Source organism: Habropoda laboriosa, unplaced genomic scaffold, assembly GCF_001263275.1.
Source record: "Habropoda laboriosa isolate 0110345459 unplaced genomic scaffold, ASM126327v1 scaffold223, whole genome shotgun sequence".
NCBI lineage: Eukaryota > Metazoa > Arthropoda > Insecta > Hymenoptera > Apidae > Habropoda > Habropoda laboriosa.
Genome location: NW_017100362.1, coordinates 159,651 through 182,656, shown reverse-complemented (window position 1 = coordinate 182,656; position 23,006 = coordinate 159,651). Strand labels below are relative to the sequence as shown.

Sequence of the window (23,006 nt, the reverse complement as noted above, 5' to 3'; positions counted from 1 at the left end):
TGCATCTTCTTCATATGTATGTATATCCTTTATTGAATTTGAGTAGTACTCTGTTTTATGATCCATAAGTACTTTAATAATAACGAAATATTCGATTAAGTTTTAATAAACAATAAAAAATTAAAACTGTCCATTAATAATGTGGTGAACAAAGTTGTACATTATTTTATCAGATCACAATTTGCTTCTGTTCATTCGTAAAGTTTTACATATTTTTTTACTATAAACAAATTATTTTTTACAACATTTATGAGTAATATTTGGTAAATGTATTACTCATTTTTAATCAAATTAGATTAACCTATTGAAAGTGAAGATAAACTATTGTACTATTTTGGTTTCATATATTTAATTTAAAATAATTAAATATTCCTTGTAACATAAAAAGTGTTACTCTCTTCCATCATTGACCTTGTCAATGATTATTTTGACTAGTCTATTTTTACAGCAGCATATATTTTTCGAATAAACGCATAAGCTGCAAAGAATCCTATTGTACCTGTTAATAACCAAAATGTTAACACCATTAATGCAGTGTAACCAAAATATAAAAGTGTTGGGATTAATTCTGTTATTTCTAGTTTCGTCATAAAGTAGAAGATTGAATAGGCTAGGACATATACAGCTGATCCTCCACTGACAATAAAGCTCCTCCACCACCATCTATAGTCCTAATAATGAATAAAGTACATTAAATGTATGTTATGAACGAAATTAAAAATAACTATCTAATACTCACTTCGCCACATAATTGGAAATACACCATAACTATGGATATTTGAGAACAAGAGATGACCAGTATGCAAAAAACAAGAAACAGAAATCCGAAGAGGTAATAAAATTGATTTTCCCATAATGCGGTCAAAATGAAAAATAATTCTATAAAAACAGCGCCAAAGGGAAGAATTCCAGCCATTAGTGTGCTGTAACAATTTTAAACACGTACTTTAAATTTAATATAAAAACACAATTGTAGATATTTGAGTAAATTATATTAATTTCATAAACATACCACAGTATTGGATTCATGTACCATAACTGATCAGGAACTTGTCTGGGAATTTGATTTGTTCTTACAGGATGTGTAAAAGGCTGTTTACGATATCCAAAGAAATATCCAAGATATACAAGAGGAAGTGATATACCAAACCATAAACACAACAGTGCTAACATTGTTGTAAATGGTACTGCACCAGAGCTATGTTTTCCCCATATAAAAAAATTTAGAAAGAAACAAGTAGTAAATACTATACCAGGATAAAGTGTTGCTGTCTGTAATAAACAATATAACGACATATCAAATTTTATCTTAATTTTCAATCTTTATCTTGATATACTAATATATTTTATCCTTACCAAAAACGCTGTTCTTCTCCATTTCCGACCGCGCATTGTTTTATAAAGACGCGCAGAAAAATATCCCGCTATCACACCAGAGGATACATACAAAAATATTGCACAAGTTCCAAGTGCTCCTCTACTAGCAGGAGAAAGCATACCCAACATGGCAAAAACTAAAAATATGTAAGAAAGTAGCATAAAAATGTTTGACAGTTCAAGAGTTTTTTATATAACAAAAAAATCTTACATATTGTTATTAAAGCCATAAAAAATATTTGAATTCCACTGCCTATTACAGCCGCAAATAACCGAGGATTTGGTGGAGGTCGAAATACATCTCCATGAACTAGCTTCCAACCAGTTTCTTCAATTGTCTCATCTAAGCCTGCTAAACTGTCACTTTCACCCGCGTTATAGCGTGCAATATCCCTCCTCAAAGTTCGGACCATAATCATTGTTAGAATTCCTATAGAATTTTATCAGAACCTTTTGTCTATACAACTTAAAATGATTAAAACATTAAAAGCACAAGATACAATGTATATTTACCAGAAAGAAAAAGGACTACAATAAGAGAATTGATGATTGAAAACCAATGAATTTCAACATCACTCATTCCTAGATATATGTCCCATCTGCTTGCCCAACTTACATCAGACTCCCTCCATTCCACAGAATATAAAAACAGAAGCTTGGTTCCTTTAGGATTAACAAATTGATGATTTGCATGTGTAGGCAATATACAAGTAGTTCCATCATTCTTTAGTTGATTTACATCAACTGAGCGAGCTTCTACTTCAAATCCAACTACTCTAAATTCATTTCTGTGAAAAGTAAAAAATTATAGTTACATGCAATATTATTTGCATATATAATTATGTATAATGATTAATACTAACTCTCCATATTTATGGTAACTTAATTTTAGTTTAAGATAATTATTAATGTAGAATTGGTCATTCACAATACCACCCAAACGATATCCATGATATACAATTACATTATTTGAATCTTTATGAACTTTCTTTGTTGCTGCTGGTAAATTGTCAATTAATCTAGGAACAAATAAAATTTATATAAGTGCACATTTAAGGCAAAATACAAGTCTATATGTACATACAAGTGCACAGTATAATCATGTTGAATGCGTTCTATGACACGCTGTGACTCTTCTTCATTCCATGTTATATGCCCATCATTATGTCCATGGCATAATAAGCTGCAGGTTATGTTTTCTGCCATTGATACTTCATATGGTGTATTTACAATCCTATGCAAAATTAAACCAAATTAGTTTCTAAAAATACAACAAATAAGAAATCTTACCTGTCACCACGTAATACTTCTCCTAAATTTTCTGATTTATAAATGAGAGTTCCCTTTTTTGGTATACAAAAAGGAATAGAATAATATTCATATGGTAATTGTGTATGAGTACTGGTCATTTTAACTGCTTTCACGTCAATTTTTTGGCCCCTTTTAAACTCTACAGGAGCAACACCAGGCACATAGAAGCCATTTGTCTCAATTAATAAGGATATTATGACAAGTATAGCACTGTTTCTCTTTAGTCTTCCCTGCCAAAAGAAAACATAATATATGTAATACATGTGTATTTCTATTGAACTAATTAGTATTTTTAATAATATCTATATAATTACAACAGGGGTAATTTCAAGAATAATTTATTTCTAAATAAAAATGCGTACAATTATTCATATTAGATACATGTTTCACGAATTTTAACTAATTACTGAATTTAATAACATTGATACATAAAACATTTTTATCGTAACTATGATAAACAGTGTCATTAAGTTCTTGACAGGACTAATGGAATTGTACTTTACAAATACACTCGTTATGAAATTGGAAAATATTATACCGGAAAAGAACCGCCACGTCAGTACAATAAGTATTTTCAGTTTCTAATATTTAATCTTAATAGTTTTTTCACTAAAATAATAAGTAATAATATTTACCATTCTACAATATTATTTTTCATCAAAGGCGCGCCACGCCGTACCCCTTAGTTTATTCTTGATTGCTACTCTCAGAGTTCCCACTCCGTTCACGTCAAAAATGAAATTTACTTCAACGTGAAGTTTGTATCGAAACATTTGTCGGTAAAGTAACACTAAGAATGATTCTTTATGAAAGTCCCTAGTAGCTTTATTTCTAGTTACACTTATAGCTAAATAATCATACATTATTCTCCGCACCGCAGTACTAATTATTGGTTACATTTGTTCATTCAGTTGTTTAAAATAAGAAAAAGTTTATAATGTTCATATACGGATATATGTTCACATGTAAGTATTCATGTAAATTTACAGTACATGCAAAAATGAAATAAAAATTAAATACATTTCCTACATAATAATCTTATCTGTTTGAGTTTTATTTAATATATTGATACTTTATTTTTTCTTTTCTTTAAATGGCTATTTCATTTCTTATTCAAACTTGTCATTGATTTTGATGAAAAAAATAATATATCAAATTTTTAGTATAATACTGAAAACGTTTAATCGCCATGTAAAACCATTCTTTATTGTTTATTCTTGAAATTCCCGCAATTTTTTATCCTTGCGAAAGGAAAGGAAGTGAGTCTTTTATAAATCTGAAATATTACTTAATCATCGACTTAATACATTTAATTTACATATTATAAATTCATAATGCATTAAAATTATTATTTTCACGTTTGCAAGAGTTCACTTTTTATAAAAAATGGGAACTTTTGTAGTGCATAATAGTAGGTCTGTTGATCAAGCTTTTCCGAGCGAAAAAATATACCCCCGAAAAGGAAAATATCGTCCCACGTGGGGACTCGTTTAATTACAAGTTACGTTATTTAGATATGCATCTGTTCGGTTAATTTTTATTTCAGAACAATGGTACAGGTGAGTGGAAACTTTTAAACATATTATATTCATAAATTTCTACACAGATTGTCTAAATCAATGCATTTTTCTATCAGGTCTATTGGAAATTTTTGATTGTTTTTTTTCCGTTGTCATCCATTAGTAAATAGGAAAGATGGCAGCAGATTATTGCGCTTTTTTCCCGTACATCCACGGGTCCGACATTTTTCTTAAAATTAAGCCTTTCTATAAATTTTCGATCGAAAGTTATATAAAAACATTGGTTACACTTCAGTTTTATGAACAGAATTTAGCGCGTATTTCATTTTTTTGAATAAAATGTGATTAATGTTGAGATAAATAGAATACACAATAATTTTTGAATACTGGACTTGTGTCAAATACGGTGTAAGACGACATAGAAATTTTAAGTGATATTGTTAAATGATATTTGTTGCAAAATGAAGTAAAAATTCAAAATTTTATGAATGAATATTCATTGTGAATTACTTATTTATAAATATTCATATTTTTAAGTAAAATATGACCACAATGAGGGTATTACAATGTTTTTTTATTACATAATGTGCATGTTTAAATTTTTATTTTAAATTAAGTGCTCATTTTTAAAGATGAAAAATTATGTTTACAGGCAATTGATGAAATGGAACAAAGAGATCTCCCACAAGCATTTCGTCTGCTTGGGGAGATGAATGCCAATGTCTTACAAGTCAATCAACTTGTTGACAACATGTTAGTTCGTGTTAAAAATGGGGAAATTTCTACAGACAAGGGTCTTAGTTTCCTAGAAATGAAATATCATATGTTACTTTCTTATCTGATTAATTTGACATATGTAGTTTTGAGAAAATGTTCAGGAGAACGTATAGAAGGAGATCCATCAATTGATCGCTTAATTGAAATCAGAACTGTCCTAGAAAAAATCCGACCAATAGATCACAAACTTAAATATCAAATAGATAAGCTTGTTAAGACTGCTGTAACTGGTACTATTAACAGTGATGATCCAACTAATTTTAAAGCAAACCCAGATGCGTTTGATAGTAATGATGAAGAATCTGATAGTGATCAGGATGGTAAAGTAGATGGTTTTAAATCAACACAAGCAAGGAAATCTAATATTTATGTACCACCAAAACTTGCTGCGGTACATTATGGTCAGTATCTGTGGTTTTATATAATCAATAGTAATGCAATTATAATGTAATTTCAGAATATAAAAAAGTATAATGCTTAAATATCTTGTACTTTTATTATAGATGGAGATGAGACAGTTGCAGAAAAAATTCGTAAAGCAGGAGAAAGGGCTCGCAGGCGTGCAGTATCAGGTGCTGTTTTAAGGGAATTAAAGGAAGAATACTTAGATGCGCCTATTGAAGATACACATGGTCTAGGCGAGAAACAGGCTAGTCTAGGTCGTGAAAATAAACGGAAGATAGAGTATGAAGAAAATTATATGACACGTTTGCCTGTTAACAAACAAGAAAAGCACAGACGTCGCCAATTGACAACTCTTGGTACACTTGGAGAAGAAATTACAACTTTTGGGGAATCATCTTCTGTATCTGCTAAAAAGAGAAAAACCCAGAAAAAGGGCAAAGCTAAAAGAAGTAAATGATTTCTTTCAATTCATTATGTCCGCATACTTTTTACTAAAATTTAACACTTATAATATGATTTTAATTGTTTTTGCAGGTTTCAAGAAAAAACGGCATCATTAAATCAACTTTATAAAAATTTGAAAAGCTGAATTTCGTACAGCATTAATAATTAAGGTAAAATGCAAATTTACTTCAATTCTTCTTGACAAACGCAGATGCCATCAATACTCGTTAATAAGTTAAGCTAAATAACTCATAAACAACTAGTAATAAAAGACAACCGTCGACGGTGAAATAAAATAGCACGATGGTAATTTATTACTACATAAGACATACTAATGATTGTGTAATTGATAATTATAGTTAATAATGATTTTAATCTTTAATTGTTGTCTAAAATCAATTTTTATCTATGGAGTTGAAATATTCCATGAGTCACAGGAAATAATATTCCGACGATATTAAGTACGTGAAAAATAATGTCAAGGTACATACGAGCTTAACTTATAAAAAAAAATTACGTATAATCGTGACACAATTAATCAAATAATGGATTTCGGCTCCAAGATTTAAAATTGTAAATTAAACGTACAAGTTGAAAGCAGAAAAGTTTTCTGCTTTATTTTGAGATATTCTCCAGCTATAGATGAGGAAACCAGTAACATAGCAGGAGGGATGATATTGAATTAATTGTTACAAAAGCGTAAAAATCACAAGACATTCAATGCAAGAATTAGAAAATTCAAATTTAATAAGGGAAAATAACTTTAGAAATTGCAAATATTCTGCAACTTCTAAGAATAATGTTCATCGTGCGATATCGCGTGTCTTAGGATTTTCTCGCTATTTTAGAGTAGTGTAGTAGTTAATAGTTTTACTATTATATGTATGTTTCGTTTGTGTTTTTCCCCTGGTAAACTGTTGAGGCTATTATATCTCGATGTGAGTCATATTTTACGTTAAGTTTAATTTTTTACAATGCGTTTATACATTGTGTATTTGTTGTTTTAACTTTAGATTGATTTGGTTAAGTTGTTAAACTTATATTAAAAGTAATATAAGGATAACACGAATGTGTCAAAATTCAAAATTGATATTGTCAATTTCTCAATTCCTATTTAAGTTTACTGTGTTTAGTTTCTTAGGGAGGGGGTATGTGTGATATTGAAATAAAAACTAATATACGAAGACTAGAGCGAAAATCACTTCTGCAATAGTATAAAGAGTTTGTACAATCAAATTGTAGGGGTATCCGTCTCTTGTGCTTAAATAGGTTCCATTTTTTAAGTATTAGATATAACTTTGGGTATTTTTTTAAACCCAAAAGCAATGTTTCCTTTTAAAGTAAAGGAAGTATGATGTTAAATGCATTTAATACAGATCATACATGGATATTTATATCCAGTGCTCGTTCCTGCAGAAGTGATCCGCATTACCTTCAAAAGTACTAATTCGCTATATGCTAACCAAGGGCTCAACCATCCATAGATGTTATATTTTTTACAAAAGTGTTCATAGATTGAGCCAACTTGGTAATGCATGATGTTACATGTGCCCTCTCTTTTTCAATCTGTGAAAACGATTAAAATGTGATAAATTATTCATGAAATAATAGTTAAAGAAACTAACGGAATAGCACAATTGCTGGGCATTATTTACAAGTGCTAGCAAGCCTAATGTCAGCAGCCTTGTCGTATTTGGTAATGAAGTTGGAATACTGAATAGCGGGAAGATTTTGATTAATAATGTCAAGGCATACTTATGAAATCTCATGCTCGTTTAACGTACGGCATGCACAAAATAATTAATGCAAAATTATAATAGGTTTCAAAATTTGCCCGACATTTAGTTTTCTCATACTTTATACATAGATGATAATTTTTGAAGCACACTTACAACTGAAATAACTGTAAGTCCAAAATACTGACACTTGTGTGTGAGTGTGTGTGTGTATATATTTATTTATATATACATATATACATAGTGCATATTCCTCATTTCTACATTCTGAACTCTATATAAATACTTGTTAAAAAGTATCACATTGTTTGCCACTAATAGAAGAAATCTAATCTGAAAGATTTACGGATTTATGATTGTATCTGTTTATTAAACATAAAGTTTCCTAACATATTTTGCATATTTTGGACTTATAGTAAAAGTGTATGGGTGTGAAGAATATTCATATGAGACACATATCCGCACACAACATATAGCAGCAAAGTAATAGGATTACATTGAATACACTACCTCAAATCAATAGAAATATGGATTTACAATAATACAACTGCATCAGTTACGTTTACATTGTTGTGTTATTGTTCATTTATATATTTACTGATACCGTAATTTTGTTGTGAAATATAATGGAACATATTATGCCTTATGGAGAGAAGTATCTAGGATTTGTTATCTCTGACCTGCTTAGCAGGTACAAATTTTTTAGCAATGTACAAAGGAAGCACAAAATATGTAAACGTTACTGTGGGCAGTGAGTTTAAAGTAGTCCTTCAAATCCAACAACGCTGCCGAATACCAAACTAAAAGGAGAAACAAAATATCTTTGCAGCAAAAATGAGATAAGAATGATTTATTGACTACATTCATAGTCTGAAGAATGTAACGTTTCATTTATTGATAAATTTTCTGTAATTTATGTACTAAGACAATTCAATGTGTGTGAGAGAGCGAGAGCGCGCGCGCGCGAGAGAGAGTATTACCTGTATATTATAAATGGTTATTATGAATGAATTATTATGGATTAATATTATTATTATGATTACGATTATAATTATTATTATTACTATTATTATTATTATATTATCATTATCATCATGATCAGCATCATCATTATCATCATCATCATCATCATCATCATCATCATCATCATCATCATCATCATCATCATCATCATGTAGAATGCTTCTTACTGACTGAATAAAATGTTTTCAATGTCAATAATTTTTTCATATAAATTTAATAAGTTTACCTTACACCGTTTGAAATCACATTTGAATGTTCGGAAAACGACATCCAACTAGATTCTTTTGCTAGTGAATTTTAAACGTCGTGTTGGTATCATCGTTTTAAATTTAAGACACTTGAATACACCTTCGCAACGTACGTCAACGACATATCTTACCGATTTCTTTCAGACGGTCTGCCTGTCGTTGATCTGTGGCACGGCCGACGTGGTGGTAAGTTTCTTCCCAGCGATAAATATAAAATTGTAAATTCTGTTGCTTTAGTATAACAATCTGTTTGATACTAAATGTCAAATGTTGTCTTGACAAGATGTAGTTTGTAGCTTTCACAATTTCGGAGTTTGTATTAGTGCTAGTTATGTCAATTACTGGTACATAATAATTTCATATTTTGTAATTTATACGTATGAAATTTTAACTATATTATTTATCTTATACTTTACAAAACTTAAATAATTCATTATATTTTCTCTCTCTTTTTCCTTTGTACTTCTTGCTCTCGCACCCTTCCACCCCCCACTACTCCTGTTTTCTCCTTTCTTTTGCTTGCCATCTCTCTTTGTTCTTTATACATTTACCTTCTTCTTCTAACGTTCCTTGCAAGATGTCGAAAGTGCCAGAGGCGCTCACATGGGTACCGTATAAATTATTTTTGTCGCTACGTAGACTACAGTAAAATAACCTACTATTGTAAAGACTTTACGTTTTGCACCAACTCCGTCAACTGTAACAAATACCGTTACAGTTCACGTTAGTATATTAAATCTTTAGTTTTTTCCTTTGCTATTGGTCATTATTTTGTTCATGAACCATTCTCCTTGCCGTAGTTATTTTTAAATCACCCGCGGCGGAGAACTACACATTGAGGGTTTAGAAGAATGCTCTCTTCAAAATGATTAGAAAACATTATGACTGAAAGATATTGCTTCTAGATTAGAAAAACATATCTTATTATTTGTTAATTTCATTTGGATATAATTCGTAGAATTTAATTTTATGAAATAGCGCAGTTCAACGATAATTTTAGATTCAATTTTATCATGAAATTTTCTTATTTCTTAAAAATTTTTAACGGTAGAAAATTCTTTTTCTTTAAATATCAACTCTAAAGTGGTATTAAGTTACTAGAGAGTACAAGTAACATCTGTGTAAATATTGATTATACAAATTATCTAGCTTGTTTAATGAGTAGCAAGTATGTTACAAAATCTTTTAATAGTAAGTAAAGAGAAATCGTCTAGAAAATCGTATACATATTATGTTGTTGGTTAAAATACATTTTGAAAGGTCATGTTTAAAACGTATGCTTTCTAATTGCGTGAAAGATGTATTTTAAAAATTTTTTAATTATTTAAGATTGTAAAGAATGGCCGCGACGCAACTAAACCGAGCTCGAACTATCAAGAAAGTCGAAAAACCTCGGCCGCTTAAACTCAATCAACGCCACTCGACCGTCGATGGGCGGATTACGACTGGTAATTATTATTTAATATATTTCTATAAAAGAATATGTTGTACAAATATATTGTATTATATTTCAACTTGTAAATTTTTCCATATCTGTGCTGTTATTCATTTATATTACAATATTTTGTTTACATTATAATCAAACTTATTGAAATAATCTTTGTATATTTTGTTTTCATATATTGAGTTTAAAAATTGTATTTAACAGAGGAGGACATAGTGTCCTTAATCGATAATGTTGCAATGCAACTAACTAATGGCTTCCATGATCGAACGCTGCAAATAAGTGTGGTTACAATGTGTAATCACTTAAAACTTTATGCTCATCATTTAGAAGCTATTTATAAAGGTATAACTTAAAGTAATAATTGTAAGATTAAAAGATTATAATTGATTAAGATATTAATACTTCAAATTTTTGTAACCTGGTGCACAGATCAGCTGGATAGAGCTTTTGTGGCGATCAGAAATGGAAGTCAAGACGAAAAACTAGATTTGACGACTAGGGTTCACCTGCTGGAACTTATAGAATTAAGAGCTAAGCAATGGCGTCACACTGATTCTATGGATGTATATTACACACAGAAATTATCTCACTTAGATAATGTATGTTAAACTATATTTTTTTATGATATAAATTTAACAGCTTATAAAGAATTTAAATGACATTAACAGGCAGAGGCAATTCCTGACACTCCTACAAATGCATTATCATCTCCTATGGCAACAATGACTTCACCTACTGCAGCACCTATTTTAGGACCTGGTGAAGTTATAAAAAATAGTGGCAAATTTGTTAAACCTACGCGTATTCCTGGGAAAAGCTACTGTAAAGATGAAGTTGTTATACGTAACAGTGATTCTGGTAAAGGTAAGAAAAGATTAAAATTTTCATGTTAAATTAGCAATACATATATTACAGCAGAAATATATATGCAAAATGTTGTATTGTAATGTAGAATATGGCTTACATGTTTTAATTTTTAAATGGTTTATTTTAATTTTAAGTTATCAGTGCACTATATTTTTGGTTTTGTTTTTCAATATTATATTTTATATACTGTTTTTCACATCTATTGTAAGTAGTAAGTATTATGTTTCTACTTCTAAATCATTTGCACAAAAATACAGTGATGGGAATAAAAGGGCGGCGGGTTCACATGATCGAAGAGCTCAGCCAGACAATCATCTCCTTCCAGCGAGGTAAACAAACTATTTGCAGATGGCTTTATAGCATCATTTTATAATTATAATATACAAATTTTATTAAGTATGTTATTGTATAGAACAAAATACCTACTTCATTTACAAAATAGCAAAAGAGAGTATGAATCTAATAAAGCTTAAAAATTGTTTTATAATAAAACTTAAAAATTAATGGATTTCATTCTTCTATAATATCACGCCATGTAAAATAAATATATATTGTGGTAATAGATTATAAATGGCATTCACGATACTTATTTAGTTTCACAAGTACGATTTTGTGTTGTAACATACTTTTATCTTTTTTTGCATGAAATATTTTTATACGTTATTATTTTAATCGCCTAATAAAAATATTGTGAAAATTCTGCTGTGTGATTGCCCACATAATTTTTTTACTATACAACTGTTCTTATTGTGGTCACGTTTTATTGTCATTAGTATGCATATTGTTTGCAGCTTATTAAATCACATTTACATAAGTATAAAATGCTGAATAGTATTTGTTCTTCTAATACCATTCAACATTTTATGTATTTAATATAATTTTACTTATTGCTTATAATTGCTTACAGTTATAAAAATTCTTATCTTTTTTTCAGGAAGATGTTTACACAATTAAATGTTGAATTTTTTAATGTTTTAATCCATAAATTATCTGTTTATGATGTGTTTGAATACCGCCTATACTTAATACATACTTACTACTGGTACATAATTTTGTATTGACAAATTGCACATTAACCACAATGCAAATGAATACTTATGAAATAAATTTTTATTGATAACAAATATTCGACATTTTATCAACATTATGAAATATTACAATTAATACAATATTTTTTTCACAGTAAACCCTGGAGCCAAAGAACGACTTGTCCAAATCACGGGTACTTCCGAGGACAAGATACAGTAAGTTCATTTTTAAATATCTATGATAATATCTTAAATGTCAAATATCTGATGTACTTCTTAATCATTATTATATCAGTTACGCGAAGGATTTGATCAAAGATACGATTCAACGAAATGCATCACCGGTGAGATTGGAGCAAGGTGGAGGAGAAAAAGGAGCTATGGGTGGTTCTAGCTCCTCATTAAATAGTAGTGCATCGGATGAAAGTAATCGATTGCAACATCAACAGCAAAATTCTCGTTTACGAAGTTCACTCCTCCACAGCTTCTCCACCAACGACGCCAGTATAGGCGAATATAAATATACGGTTACTGTTGGTAATCAATCTCTGAAGATTACAGGATGCAATCTTGATCTTGTTAGGGTAATGATTCTTATGTACTAAGACCATAAATTATACATCATTACTTAATATATTTTTAACATAAGTATTATTTACATCAGACTGCAAAGCTAGTCCTAGACGAATACTTTTTGGGCGATTCTGAAAATTTCACAAGTGGTATAGAATACTTCAATTTCGAAGAAGAATCTCCTTATTCAGTCTCGTCTTCCAGTACACAGAAAACGTCCTTAACTCCAAGTAATACAAATGAAATAACCCGAGAGCTAAATATGGATAGCGCTGCGACTTCAGAAAGTGAAGAAACTTATAAACCCCGCATAATTTCTGAACAAAATTCAGCAACTCAGGAAGGTAACTGTTCCAAATGATTATTTAAATTTTTCAAATGCAAAAAATAATGTTTCAATAAAATTATATTTAGTTCCAGAAGTCAGAGAACTCACATATGAGTTTTTGTTGCTGTGTTCAACAGGCCCTTACGCTAAGCGGCCACCTGCAGATTGGGCTCGCATTCAAAAGGAATGTCCCAACATTGTTCGCAAGGTACATCAATGTGATACCAATGCTAATCACCTGATGTACAACAGTGTTACTTACTAATCTTCTTTGCAAGATGATACAAGATTAACGCCTCGAAATTAATTTAACTATGTTTTGAAGTTACATTTATCTCCTATGCTGGAATGTACTGACGCTAAAATGACTGTTACGTTTTTATTCATTGCATTTAAAAAATACTCGTGTTAGGATATTAGTTCCTGTAATATTATTAGAAAGGGTGATAGTAAATCATAGCATGATAGCATCAAGCAGAAACAGATTTCTTGCATTAATCAGGGACAATTTTAATGAAAGTATAATTGTATAATAATTAATATTCGTCAGAAAGATCGAACTTCATTTTAGAATTATTTTAATTTCTTTATATACATTAAATTACAAAGTCAATAATTCAATTGATATGTTTATAAAAAAAACATACGCTAGTAGATTCACACATAAGTTGTGTATGTACTTAAACCAAAAATTTGATGTTACTATTACGAATTATGTGATATTTGACAGTTCTGACCAAAAAATTTATTTTGTCAGTATTATTTAGACAATTCGTTACATGTAAGATTTGTTTTTTGTGTTATTTAATAATTATCTATTTAAAATAATAACTTGCCTCCAGTCTGTACTAATACGCAAATTGTACTAATGTATTAATTAGTATTTTTATTATTGAACTTTATTGCATTAGTACAATATATCTATTTTGTTAGATAAATTAGAGTTTTATATTATACAGTATCATTAGAAAATCTATAAAAAGTTAATTTTCTTTAAATAAATTCTTTTATTTTATATTTGAAAAGTAAAAATGATCTCAATATTTTTCTTTTTTAAGTAACTGAAAATACGGTTAATCGTATATACTAAAGATTAAAAGCGAAAATGTATTATGTTGTGTTTGTTATGAATTGTATGATCTTAAATTTTATATTCTCTTAAGTACTTATTGTTTTTATATTTCATAAACATTATGATTTGCTTTGATATTACATAGTTTGCTATTAAATGTGTTTAAGAAAACGTTATTGTAATTTTTATTATTTTAGAAGTATGCGAGAAAGGGTATTAAATTTTATAAACAACATAAGAGATTAAAAACAATTTATATAGTGAATATTATTGTATAACACTTTTATGAGATTTTAAAGATAATAAAACATTTTTACTTTATATTTTTAAAAATAATACAGTGCATATATATTATAACGAAAGTGTGACAACTTCCTATTTTACTTAAATTTAAATCTGAAAAAAATTTGTGTTACTACACTAAGAAGGCATGCACTTACATACATCATTTAACACTTGCTTTACAAATTCAAAGCATGCTGCTTATAACAACATTTCAAGGTAAAGTAGAACTGTCATGTTTATTATTTAATAATGTTATATTATTGACAATTATGTAGTTCAACATTGATTTTATTTGACAGGAACCGATTCGCTGGTTCGAACCGGAGACATATAAAGCTAAAGTAGCAGCTGCTGGACTTGTTACAATATTGCCGATTGGAGAAGGAGAAACTGATCCAGAATGAAACTGAAAAATTTATGTTTTGATCATCATGAAATTGTATGTATTAATCTACATCGATCTTTATCTCGATGTATTGTGATAAATTTTCAAAAACAAACTCAGTATAATGTTCGTAAATGGACGAATATACAAAATATACGGACTCACAAGTAAATGCATAATAATCTGTGAGTAAAATAACATGTATTGCTCAATTCAATTATAGCAATACAAAATAACTAGTATAAATATCGAGATAAGAGCTATTTACAAATTTTATGCGTGTTTAAATCTAATTGTTTTCAAAATAATTTTGATATTTTATTAAGCATTTATGCTTTTGTATTAAACTCACGCCGCAAATTCGCGAAGTTCGCTACAAATTGCTATTCAATTTTACTTAATCAAATGCATGCAAATATTCTTAGTCAGCTTTATAGGTACATAAATGTACCGTTTTATGTTTCGTTGTAAATGGAACAAATTTTATTATCTTTATTATTATCACTATTATTCTTATTACTGCTATTATAATTATTGAAGTTGAAACAATTCATTGAAACACGAAAGACAATAAAAGGTTTTTATATTTTTAGTATGATAGATCAAATTTCAGTACTCTTAAAAATATTATTTATTCAACTTACAATAATTGAATACAATTGAAAAATAACAGCATTTCTGTTGGTAATTTTCAACGTAGATTGGATAATTTAGATATAGAATAAAGAAAAGAAATTTTTTATTGAAAAATGTATAATTCCACTAACAAATGGATGTTAATTGGTATTACAATTGAAGTTAGATTTAACATTTTAGAACCTAATTTATATAAGCATTCAAAGAATGCCATAATTTTTCACGCATAATATTTATTTTGTTACGCATAATAAACGTAACGGAATAGTGATTTAGCATAGTCTAGTCTACCTTTTTAAAGTAGGAACTACCATTTTGGTAATTACTCTGCTGTGACATAATAACCAAAAAAAAATTTCATTTAATCTTAAATCGACATTTTATATTTTATATACTAAAACAATGGTACTATGTAGTATGTACTATTAATTGTACGGAGAGATAAAAACATTTCCTTGCTTTCGAGCTGATTTTTGTGTAATTAATGACTAGCGTTAGTTTTTAATACTACATAAAGAAATATTCGTACCGTCATTAATTCACGAGTTTGTTTTTGTTACATCTAAAATTGTACTTCAATAGGGAAGTTTTTGTTACGTTATTACTTCTCTCCTTTCAATTAAAGTTTACAATATTTATTACGAATGTTTCATTAGCCAGAATGTAAATTACAACTGTACTTTTATGCTTTTTCGATTATAGTTTGATTCTAAGTTTTACTTTTGGTATATGTACTGTTTGAACTTGCAAATCATGTTGTTTATATGTTTTAATTATTTTCTGGCTTGAAACTTCCATTAAAAAAACATATTTAATATTTATTTGATTTGGGACTAAATCGTATTACACACATATGGGACGTTATGTTTGTATGTTTTTACATCTTTAATATTTATTACAAATTTACATGATTATTTCATTTAAATTATTAATAATTTATTTCTATCATCACTAACTGTAACAGTAATATAATAGTATATTATTGTACTTTGCTCTTTAATAATAAACCAGTAAAAATAAAGGGTATTATCCAATTCTATTTTTTTCACCTTAAAATGCAATAAACGTTTGTTATTTTGAATCATTTTTCTGTGAGTCGAACATACGCAAACATTTAAAAATAAAGTGGTTATATAAATAAATCAACTATTCCTTCGGCACTATATGTTTTATTACTCCAGTATCGTATAGAAATGATAATGTCCGAAATATACATACACCTTCAATTTGTGCTGACTTCATTGTACTAGATGTCGATTGTATTTTTATCTTCACTTCTTGTAAAAGTTAAAAATGTTATATTATTTGATGTTATGTGCATAAAACATTTGATATCCGAGGCCTACTTACTGATTGTATTTCATTATAATATGTCATGTTAATTAGTCACTAATTTCTATATTGCAAATGATTTTAATAAAGTAAATTAAGAACAATGTGACATATATATGCACAAATGTATCTTAAATTCAGTCTACTTGATCATCGTATAAATTAATTTAGTCTGATATACAGTACCAGTTTCATGTACAGTAAAGTTCATAATCATCAGTATTCGGAAAAAAGTAATATAAAAATATATTATACATTATAAGAGTTTACTATTTTAAATAGTAGTGTTCGAAATAAGTGAAATACTATTTCTTTTTTTTAATTATTAATGAAACTGGAAACCTACTAAATTGATCTGGATCTCAGAAACTAGTTCTGTAGCACAGCAGACGATTAAATTATACGATTCATCGCACAATAATTGGCAGTTTTGTGAGAATAGTGGTCTTCAATAACATTACAACGTTTCTTAAAACGCATTAGTTTATATTCCATAGTTTTAAATAAAATGTACTAACATATGATTAGTAATGCTTTAAAATGAAAGTTATAAAGAACCACTATTCTGATTACATATTCGTATCATTGTATCATTGCAGCTTCCTTAAATATACATTTATATATAAGTATGGGTGTAAAAGATCGTGTACATTTATATGCATACAACACAGAGTCGTAGGAATATCTTGTCAGCGACGAGTAACCAACATCAAATTCATTAGGATAAATGAATATAACTGTGAAAGAATTAATACATTTACTTTGGAATCTACAACCTATTTAAAATTAATATATTCGAAGCTATTGAAAATTATTACTCGTCCCTGTTCTACATTCCAAGATAAATAGGCAAATAGCTTGATTTATTCTAGATATGATTTACTTATAACAGATTAAAATAAGATCTCATACTCTCAGACACTAATGTATAATTTGAGTCCCATTAGTCACATAAACAAAGATATTCTTTTAATGTAGAAGAATATCTTGTACAAATGATCGACAGATATACATTATATATAGTCAAGAATTTTGAAAAAATATTTCAACAAATTCGAGTATTTTGCTACTAAGTATGGATTTATACTTACTAGAATGACAATAATTCATTATGAATGAAACTTTTAAACAGAACTCAGCTAAGTATGTATGAGTGTGACAACTAATTTCTAACATATTGAAATCAGTAGGTTTTTTTATAGTATTCTGTACCATGATGATCACAAGGTTTTTAAGTGTACAAATATTTAAAAAATGTTAAGGATACACTGTGTTCACATTTATTATAGTCTAAACATTGTTTTATAAAACATAAATCGCTAAAAGCGATGATTTACTTTTTAAATACATTACTATATCATAATAATTATTTTTTGGGACAGTATATTCCAATCAAAGTTACTAACCACAATATCAATTTAATAAATTTTACACTAAAAAATTCACGTAGAGCGTAAGACTCTAATATTTCAGAATGTCATAATGCGTAATACAAATAACTTTTCATTGATGATACTATACATTTATAAGAAAAGTCAAATTAAAGGAATATAAAATTAGCTGCTCATTCGGCAGACGCGTTTTCATAGACCTAATACACATATATACCTTTTTTCTTTCATCGGCTGGCAAAGTTTTCATGGATAATTCTATTTACAATGCAACAGCCCATGCTTATTGTGCATTTCTAAATTCAGAGGTCGTAAAATTTCTGTTCTAATGAAGTGACTCTGAGCTATGTCCTCCAAATTTAGATTACTTGCACAAATCTTGCCTTTGCAATTCTCAAATATTATAAATTTCTACCTAAAGAATTTAAATTTTTGTCAAACTATTCAATTTTCAATTCTAGTATTTATAAGATCAATTAAACGCCTACATACAAATGCGACCACTAAAATTTTTCACGCAATGTTTGCTAAGCGATCAATTCGAAACTACATGTGTCGATTACATACTGAATATAAAGTCTGTACCGAAATTTAACGCAGTGTTCTATATAAAATATGTCTCCGCATTCTCACATTTATCTTTTGTAAATATAGAAAATTATACCATTACTTTTCTCCCAATTATTTCAACGAAAAATTCACTAAATACAATCAGTGGGAGTTATTCTTTGTAATAATCAATCTTCCACGGTGTTAAAATACATAGTCAGGTCCTGCCATGTCTATTGCCCATCTAAATTTATCCCTTTGGGTTTTATTATATATCTTGTCGATAGAGACGTTATTCTTCTTACACCTAAACAGTAAAAAAAAAAAAATGATATTTTATTACTAAATTTTGACTAAATAATGTTTTGTATACAAGAAAAGTGGAATTAAAAATACCATGCCACAGTAATTCTAGGATCTAGATAATTCAGTTTGGAGGTGCCTAATGCGATTTCTTTATTTTCCTCCTTATCTGTTGCTTGAACTTCAAGCTTCGTCAGCTGTTCCTTTAATTTGTCAAGTGTCTTCTTCTTCTTTTCATACACACTGTAACAATACGTGTACAATAGGATATTTATAACTCTTAAACTCTAAATAATTAAACTTATAATTAACATACACTTTTTCTTTAACAGATCCATGTTTTGCGTCTTGCTTAGCATCCTTTACAGCAAGTTCTGCATCATTTATAGCTTGCTTTTTAGCCTCTATTTTTGCTTTTAGATTTTCCATAGATTTCGCATGTGTTTTAGGCACTGAACGTTGGTGATTACATAGTATTGCAACAGCTCGATTTGCTCTATTATATGTTAAAATTTTTTCTGCTTCTGACTCATCAGGATTTGTTATTTTATCTAATTGTTGCTGTAATGTCCACGAAGCATTATATGTTCTGAATACTTTAGCAGTAAGACCTTCCATTAATTCATTTAAATGTTTATTCATAACAGTTGTATTAAGACGATCAAATAGATCATCACTTGGTGATTTATTTTCCATAAAAAGTTGTAAATTTTTGAATACTCTTTTTTCTACTGGCACTTCATTATAATACCTTATAGAATCTTTACCTACAAATGTAGTAAAATAAAACACACGTACATATAACTAGGATTGTATTCCTATCTGATTTTATTAAAAAAATAACTAAACATACCTAAGAAATCAAATACAACTACATACTCCTTTCCATCTTTTTGCTCATGCAATGTAATGTGTTCTACTCGCAAAGAGCAACAACCTACGGTATCTGCTTGATCTTCATCCTTTTCATTACCAGCTCTGAGAGCTAATTTATCTATAAAATATAACGCAACAGCTCTTTGTCTTATACGCATTTCCTTACTTTTCCAATCTTCTCTATATTCAGCACGAATTTTATCTATTGATTGTGCTAATTTTCTAGCAGTCTCATACTTTTGCCAATCTTTTTCTCCTTTAAGTTTACTTGATGGATTAAGCATAACATATTTCACTTGTCCTTGAATATTTTCTGTCCATGATGCAAGCCAAGTAACACTAGGGTCGTGCCGAATTTCTTTCCACTTATGGCCTGGTGGTGGCTTTGGTATGTTAGAGTCATTGGAACAATTGATAAGAATATCTTCAGGCATAACTCTTCTTTTTAATTTACCCATTTTAGGGTGCTCACCACGACCTCTAAATAAACCAGGAGGTTCAATTTTGAAATTACCTATTTTTTCTTTGTGTCCATCAATGGTACAAAAACCATATTCTTTTTGAATTTCTTCATTTGTTTCCTTTATCTTTTGTTTCTCTTCTTTCGTCATTGCTTTTCGCTCTTCACTTTTTTGAAGAAAATATGCATGCATTTCTTTAAAATTACATTTACTTAAATCAACTATTTTAGTCCTTTCTGATTCAGTCATTACTTCCCTCCAATCATGGAAAAAATTAGTATTAAACGCCGGTTTTGTAGTATAATCATGATCTAACATGCGTGCATAGAAAGTTGCAACTTCCTCTGCATCTTGGCTTAATTTCATTTCTTTTCCATTATAATAAAATTTTATGTCAGGTGGAAGTGGTTCATACGGAGGTGCAAATACTGGTCCTTTATGCTCTAAAAATGTCCACTTTGTTCCATCGTTTTTCTTTTCTTCTTCCCACCTAAAATAATTTTCATTTATTTTTATTTTACACTGTTTATTTTTTAATTTTAATAGGATAATCTTAAGAGCATATTACATGACAGCAACACGTAACCTCAAAACACATACACGTTTAAAAATTTTGGATTTAACACAACATTTTTTACTACAATTAAAAAGTAAAATTTTTGTAGTAAGTATTCCAATAATTCTAGTAATTTTAAACATATCTAACTTAAAAAATTTATATGTATGTACATATATTTAAATCATGTTTTATCATACCGAATTTACAAATAAAGGTTAAGTCACATAACCTTATTTCTGCACGGATCTATTTTCGCGGGAGTTTCAAATGATAAAAAAATTTTTACCATTTCCAAACTTCTTGTTCTTCTTCTTTTTTTCTCTTTCTTGGACTTGAATTTTCTCCTTTTGATGCCCTAGCGCTTTTTTTCTTTGGTTTCTGTAAAAAGATCAAATTATAACCACTTCTTAAATCCAATTCATACTACAAAGTTATGTTGTAAACATATGCAGCATAGAGCATTACTTGTTCAGTTTCTTCGTCATCATCGTCATCTTTATGTTTTCGTTTCTTTTTCTTTGTTTTTGTTTCACTTTTTTTGGACTTTTTGCGTGCAAAAAGTGGAACATCTTCCTCTTCATCTGACCCAAGACGTCTTTTAACTCTTGTGGGGACCAAGGATGATCTTGCACTCTATATGATAGTTATGATATATAAAATACAGTTTTTTAAATGTTGAAAGTACAATATGAATTTAACCTACTAATGGCATATCTTCATCTGATTCTTCTTCAGTTTTAATAGTTGTATTATGGAGATCTGAAAGTCTTGTATCATTTCCATCAGATGAATCCATACTACCTTCTTCTTCTTTAACAGGTTCTTCTTCATCCTCTTCTTCCTTAATATATAGTGGTTGCTCTCCACCACTGTCATCATCATCCTCAGGTTCAATTTGCGACACAGGTTCCTACAGCGTAATTTGCTATTTTAAACTGCTTTATTGCTACAATTTATTGATTTCAAGACTAAGGAAAAATATAACATAAAAAAACATATATGTATACCTCCTTTAATTCTTGCTTCAACATCTGATCAACATCATAATGAAATTCTTCATTTTTTATGTGATTAGGTTTCACATCCATTACCTCTTCCTTTAACTTAATTTCTTCTTTTTCCTTATCCTTCTTATCTTTATCTTCCCTATGTTTTGCTGCAAATAAAATTAAACAAAAATGTAATTTATAATTACAGTTTCACTATACACTGAGCGCTATAACTCACATTTTTCTTTGTCATGACGATGTCGATCTTTGTCTTTATCATGACGGTGTTTATCTTTGTTGGATACACTATGCTTTACTTTATCTTTTTCAGAAGAGCGATGCTTTTCCTTGTCATTTGCACGAGATGTGGAATGTCTTTCCTTGTCCTTCTCTGATGAATGTTTTCTCTCTTTATCTTTATCTTTGGAGACACTTTTATCCTTATCCTTGTCTCCAGAACTTGAACTTAAACTGTGCTTATATTTATCCTTATCCTTGCTTTTGTCTTTGTCTTTCTCTTTGCTTTCTTTATCCTTCAAACTACTATGATGCCTGTAACATAGTTTTTTTTTATGTAAACAAAATACTATATATTAAATTCAAAACTATATTAAAAGATTTCTACCGCTCTTTATCCTTAGAACTGGAACTAGAACTAGATTTATGATGATGTTCTTTATCCTTGCTTTTATCTTTCTCTTTATCTTTACTTGAGGAACTGCTGCTTTTATGATCTTTATCCTTACTTGATGATGAGCTACTTTTCCTATCCTTATCCTTGTCTTTGTTACTATTGCTGCTCTCATGTTTATCTTTTTCTTTAATAGAACTGGAACTATGTTTATGTCTGTCTTTTTCTTTATCTCTGTGTTCACTTTTATGATTTCTATCTTTTTCTTTGCTTCTCTCTTTATCCTTATGGTCTGATTTATGAGATCGTTCCTTGTCTTTATCCCTATGTTCAGATTTATGTTCCCTTTTTTTGTCAAAACCATTTGACATGCCATTTATATGAGCATCTAAAAATATAATGCATAACATTTTAATCACAATTCAAAATTTTTATGAAAAAAATCAATCATTA

The 23,006-nt window shown here is 29.0% G+C and overlaps 4 protein-coding genes across 6 annotated transcripts in view; 2 read left to right on the top strand and 2 right to left on the bottom strand.

Moving 5' to 3' along the window:
• Positions 1 to 431: 431 nt before the first annotated feature.
• On the bottom strand, positions 432 to 3,421 carry LOC108574714 (transmembrane 9 superfamily member 4). Its single transcript, XM_017937340.1, has 10 exons — positions 3,324 to 3,421; positions 2,668 to 2,918; positions 2,462 to 2,611; positions 2,241 to 2,396; positions 1,891 to 2,165; positions 1,589 to 1,807; positions 1,357 to 1,514; positions 1,013 to 1,272; positions 740 to 923; positions 432 to 671 (listed from the first exon to the last, which is right to left on the bottom strand). The coding sequence occupies exons 1-10, from the start codon at positions 3,324 to 3,326 to the stop codon at positions 432 to 434; spliced, it is 1,896 nt and encodes a 631-aa protein (XP_017792829.1). The 5' UTR covers positions 3,327 to 3,421.
• Positions 3,422 to 4,173: 752 nt separating this feature from the next.
• On the top strand, positions 4,174 to 5,950 carry LOC108574715 (neuroguidin). The gene is made up of 4 exons (XM_017937341.1): positions 4,174 to 4,247; positions 4,861 to 5,386; positions 5,489 to 5,839; positions 5,925 to 5,950. The coding sequence occupies exons 1-4, from the start codon at positions 4,239 to 4,241 to the stop codon at positions 5,948 to 5,950; spliced, it is 912 nt and encodes a 303-aa protein (XP_017792830.1). The 5' UTR covers positions 4,174 to 4,238.
• Positions 5,951 to 8,946: 2,996 nt separating this feature from the next.
• LOC108574718 (eukaryotic translation initiation factor 4E-binding protein Mextli) lies at positions 8,947 to 14,909 on the top strand. 3 transcript variants are annotated; one of them, XM_017937346.1, is made up of 11 exons: positions 8,947 to 9,027; positions 10,171 to 10,289; positions 10,490 to 10,630; positions 10,718 to 10,887; positions 10,957 to 11,152; positions 11,413 to 11,484; positions 12,339 to 12,399; positions 12,479 to 12,767; positions 12,848 to 13,100; positions 13,171 to 13,292; positions 14,741 to 14,909. In XM_017937346.1, the coding sequence occupies exons 2-11, from the start codon at positions 10,181 to 10,183 to the stop codon at positions 14,843 to 14,845; spliced, it is 1,518 nt and encodes a 505-aa protein (XP_017792835.1). In that variant the 5' UTR covers positions 8,947 to 9,027; positions 10,171 to 10,180; the 3' UTR covers positions 14,846 to 14,909. The 3 variants fall into 3 exon arrangements, with proteins under 3 accessions (XP_017792835.1, XP_017792837.1, XP_017792836.1); XM_017937347.1 differs by lacking the exon at positions 8,947 to 9,027 and adding an exon at positions 9,427 to 9,564; XM_017937348.1 differs by lacking the exon at positions 10,490 to 10,630.
• Positions 14,910 to 18,698: 3,789 nt separating this feature from the next.
• LOC108574713 (DNA topoisomerase I, mitochondrial) overlaps positions 18,699 to 23,006 on the bottom strand; it is a 5,099-nt gene continuing 791 nt past the window's right edge. The window contains exons 3-12 of the mRNA XM_017937339.1: positions 22,548 to 22,941; positions 22,161 to 22,474; positions 21,941 to 22,089; positions 21,637 to 21,843; positions 21,399 to 21,566; positions 21,220 to 21,311; positions 19,891 to 20,864; positions 19,356 to 19,804; positions 19,131 to 19,267; positions 18,699 to 19,041 (exon numbers count right to left, since the gene is read on the bottom strand). Coding sequence (XP_017792828.1) covers positions 18,939 to 19,041; positions 19,131 to 19,267; positions 19,356 to 19,804; positions 19,891 to 20,864; positions 21,220 to 21,311; positions 21,399 to 21,566; positions 21,637 to 21,843; positions 21,941 to 22,089; positions 22,161 to 22,474; positions 22,548 to 22,941 — 2,987 coding nt within the window. The 3' untranslated portion in view covers positions 18,699 to 18,938. The remainder of the gene's footprint in view (positions 19,042 to 19,130; positions 19,268 to 19,355; positions 19,805 to 19,890; positions 20,865 to 21,219; positions 21,312 to 21,398; positions 21,567 to 21,636; positions 21,844 to 21,940; positions 22,090 to 22,160; positions 22,475 to 22,547; positions 22,942 to 23,006) is intronic.

Bases quoted from the DNA above. Each gene is read 5' to 3' on its own strand.
- LOC108574715 (XM_017937341.1), top strand. The intron at 5,387-5,488 runs GTCAGTATCTGT...CTTTTATTATAG, and splicing joins ACTTGCTGCGGTACATTATG to ATGGAGATGAGACAGTTGCA. The intron at 5,840-5,924 runs GTAAATGATTTC...TTGTTTTTGCAG, and splicing joins AAAGGGCAAAGCTAAAAGAA to GTTTCAAGAAAAAACGGCAT.
- LOC108574714 (XM_017937340.1), bottom strand. The intron at 1,515-1,588 runs GTAAGATTTTTT...ACATATTTTTAG, and splicing joins TATGGCTTTAATAACAATAT to TTTTTGCCATGTTGGGTATG. The intron at 672-739 runs GTGAGTATTAGA...ATTCATTATTAG, and splicing joins ATTTCCAATTATGTGGCGAA to GACTATAGATGGTGGTGGAG.
- LOC108574718 (XM_017937346.1), top strand. From the start codon at position 10,181: ATGGCCGCGACGCAACTAAACCGAGCTCGAACTATCAAGAAAGTCGAA. The intron at 12,400-12,478 runs GTAAGTTCATTT...TTATTATATCAG, and splicing joins ACTTCCGAGGACAAGATACA to TTACGCGAAGGATTTGATCA. The intron at 13,293-14,740 runs GTACATCAATGT...TTTATTTGACAG, and splicing joins GTCCCAACATTGTTCGCAAG to GAACCGATTCGCTGGTTCGA.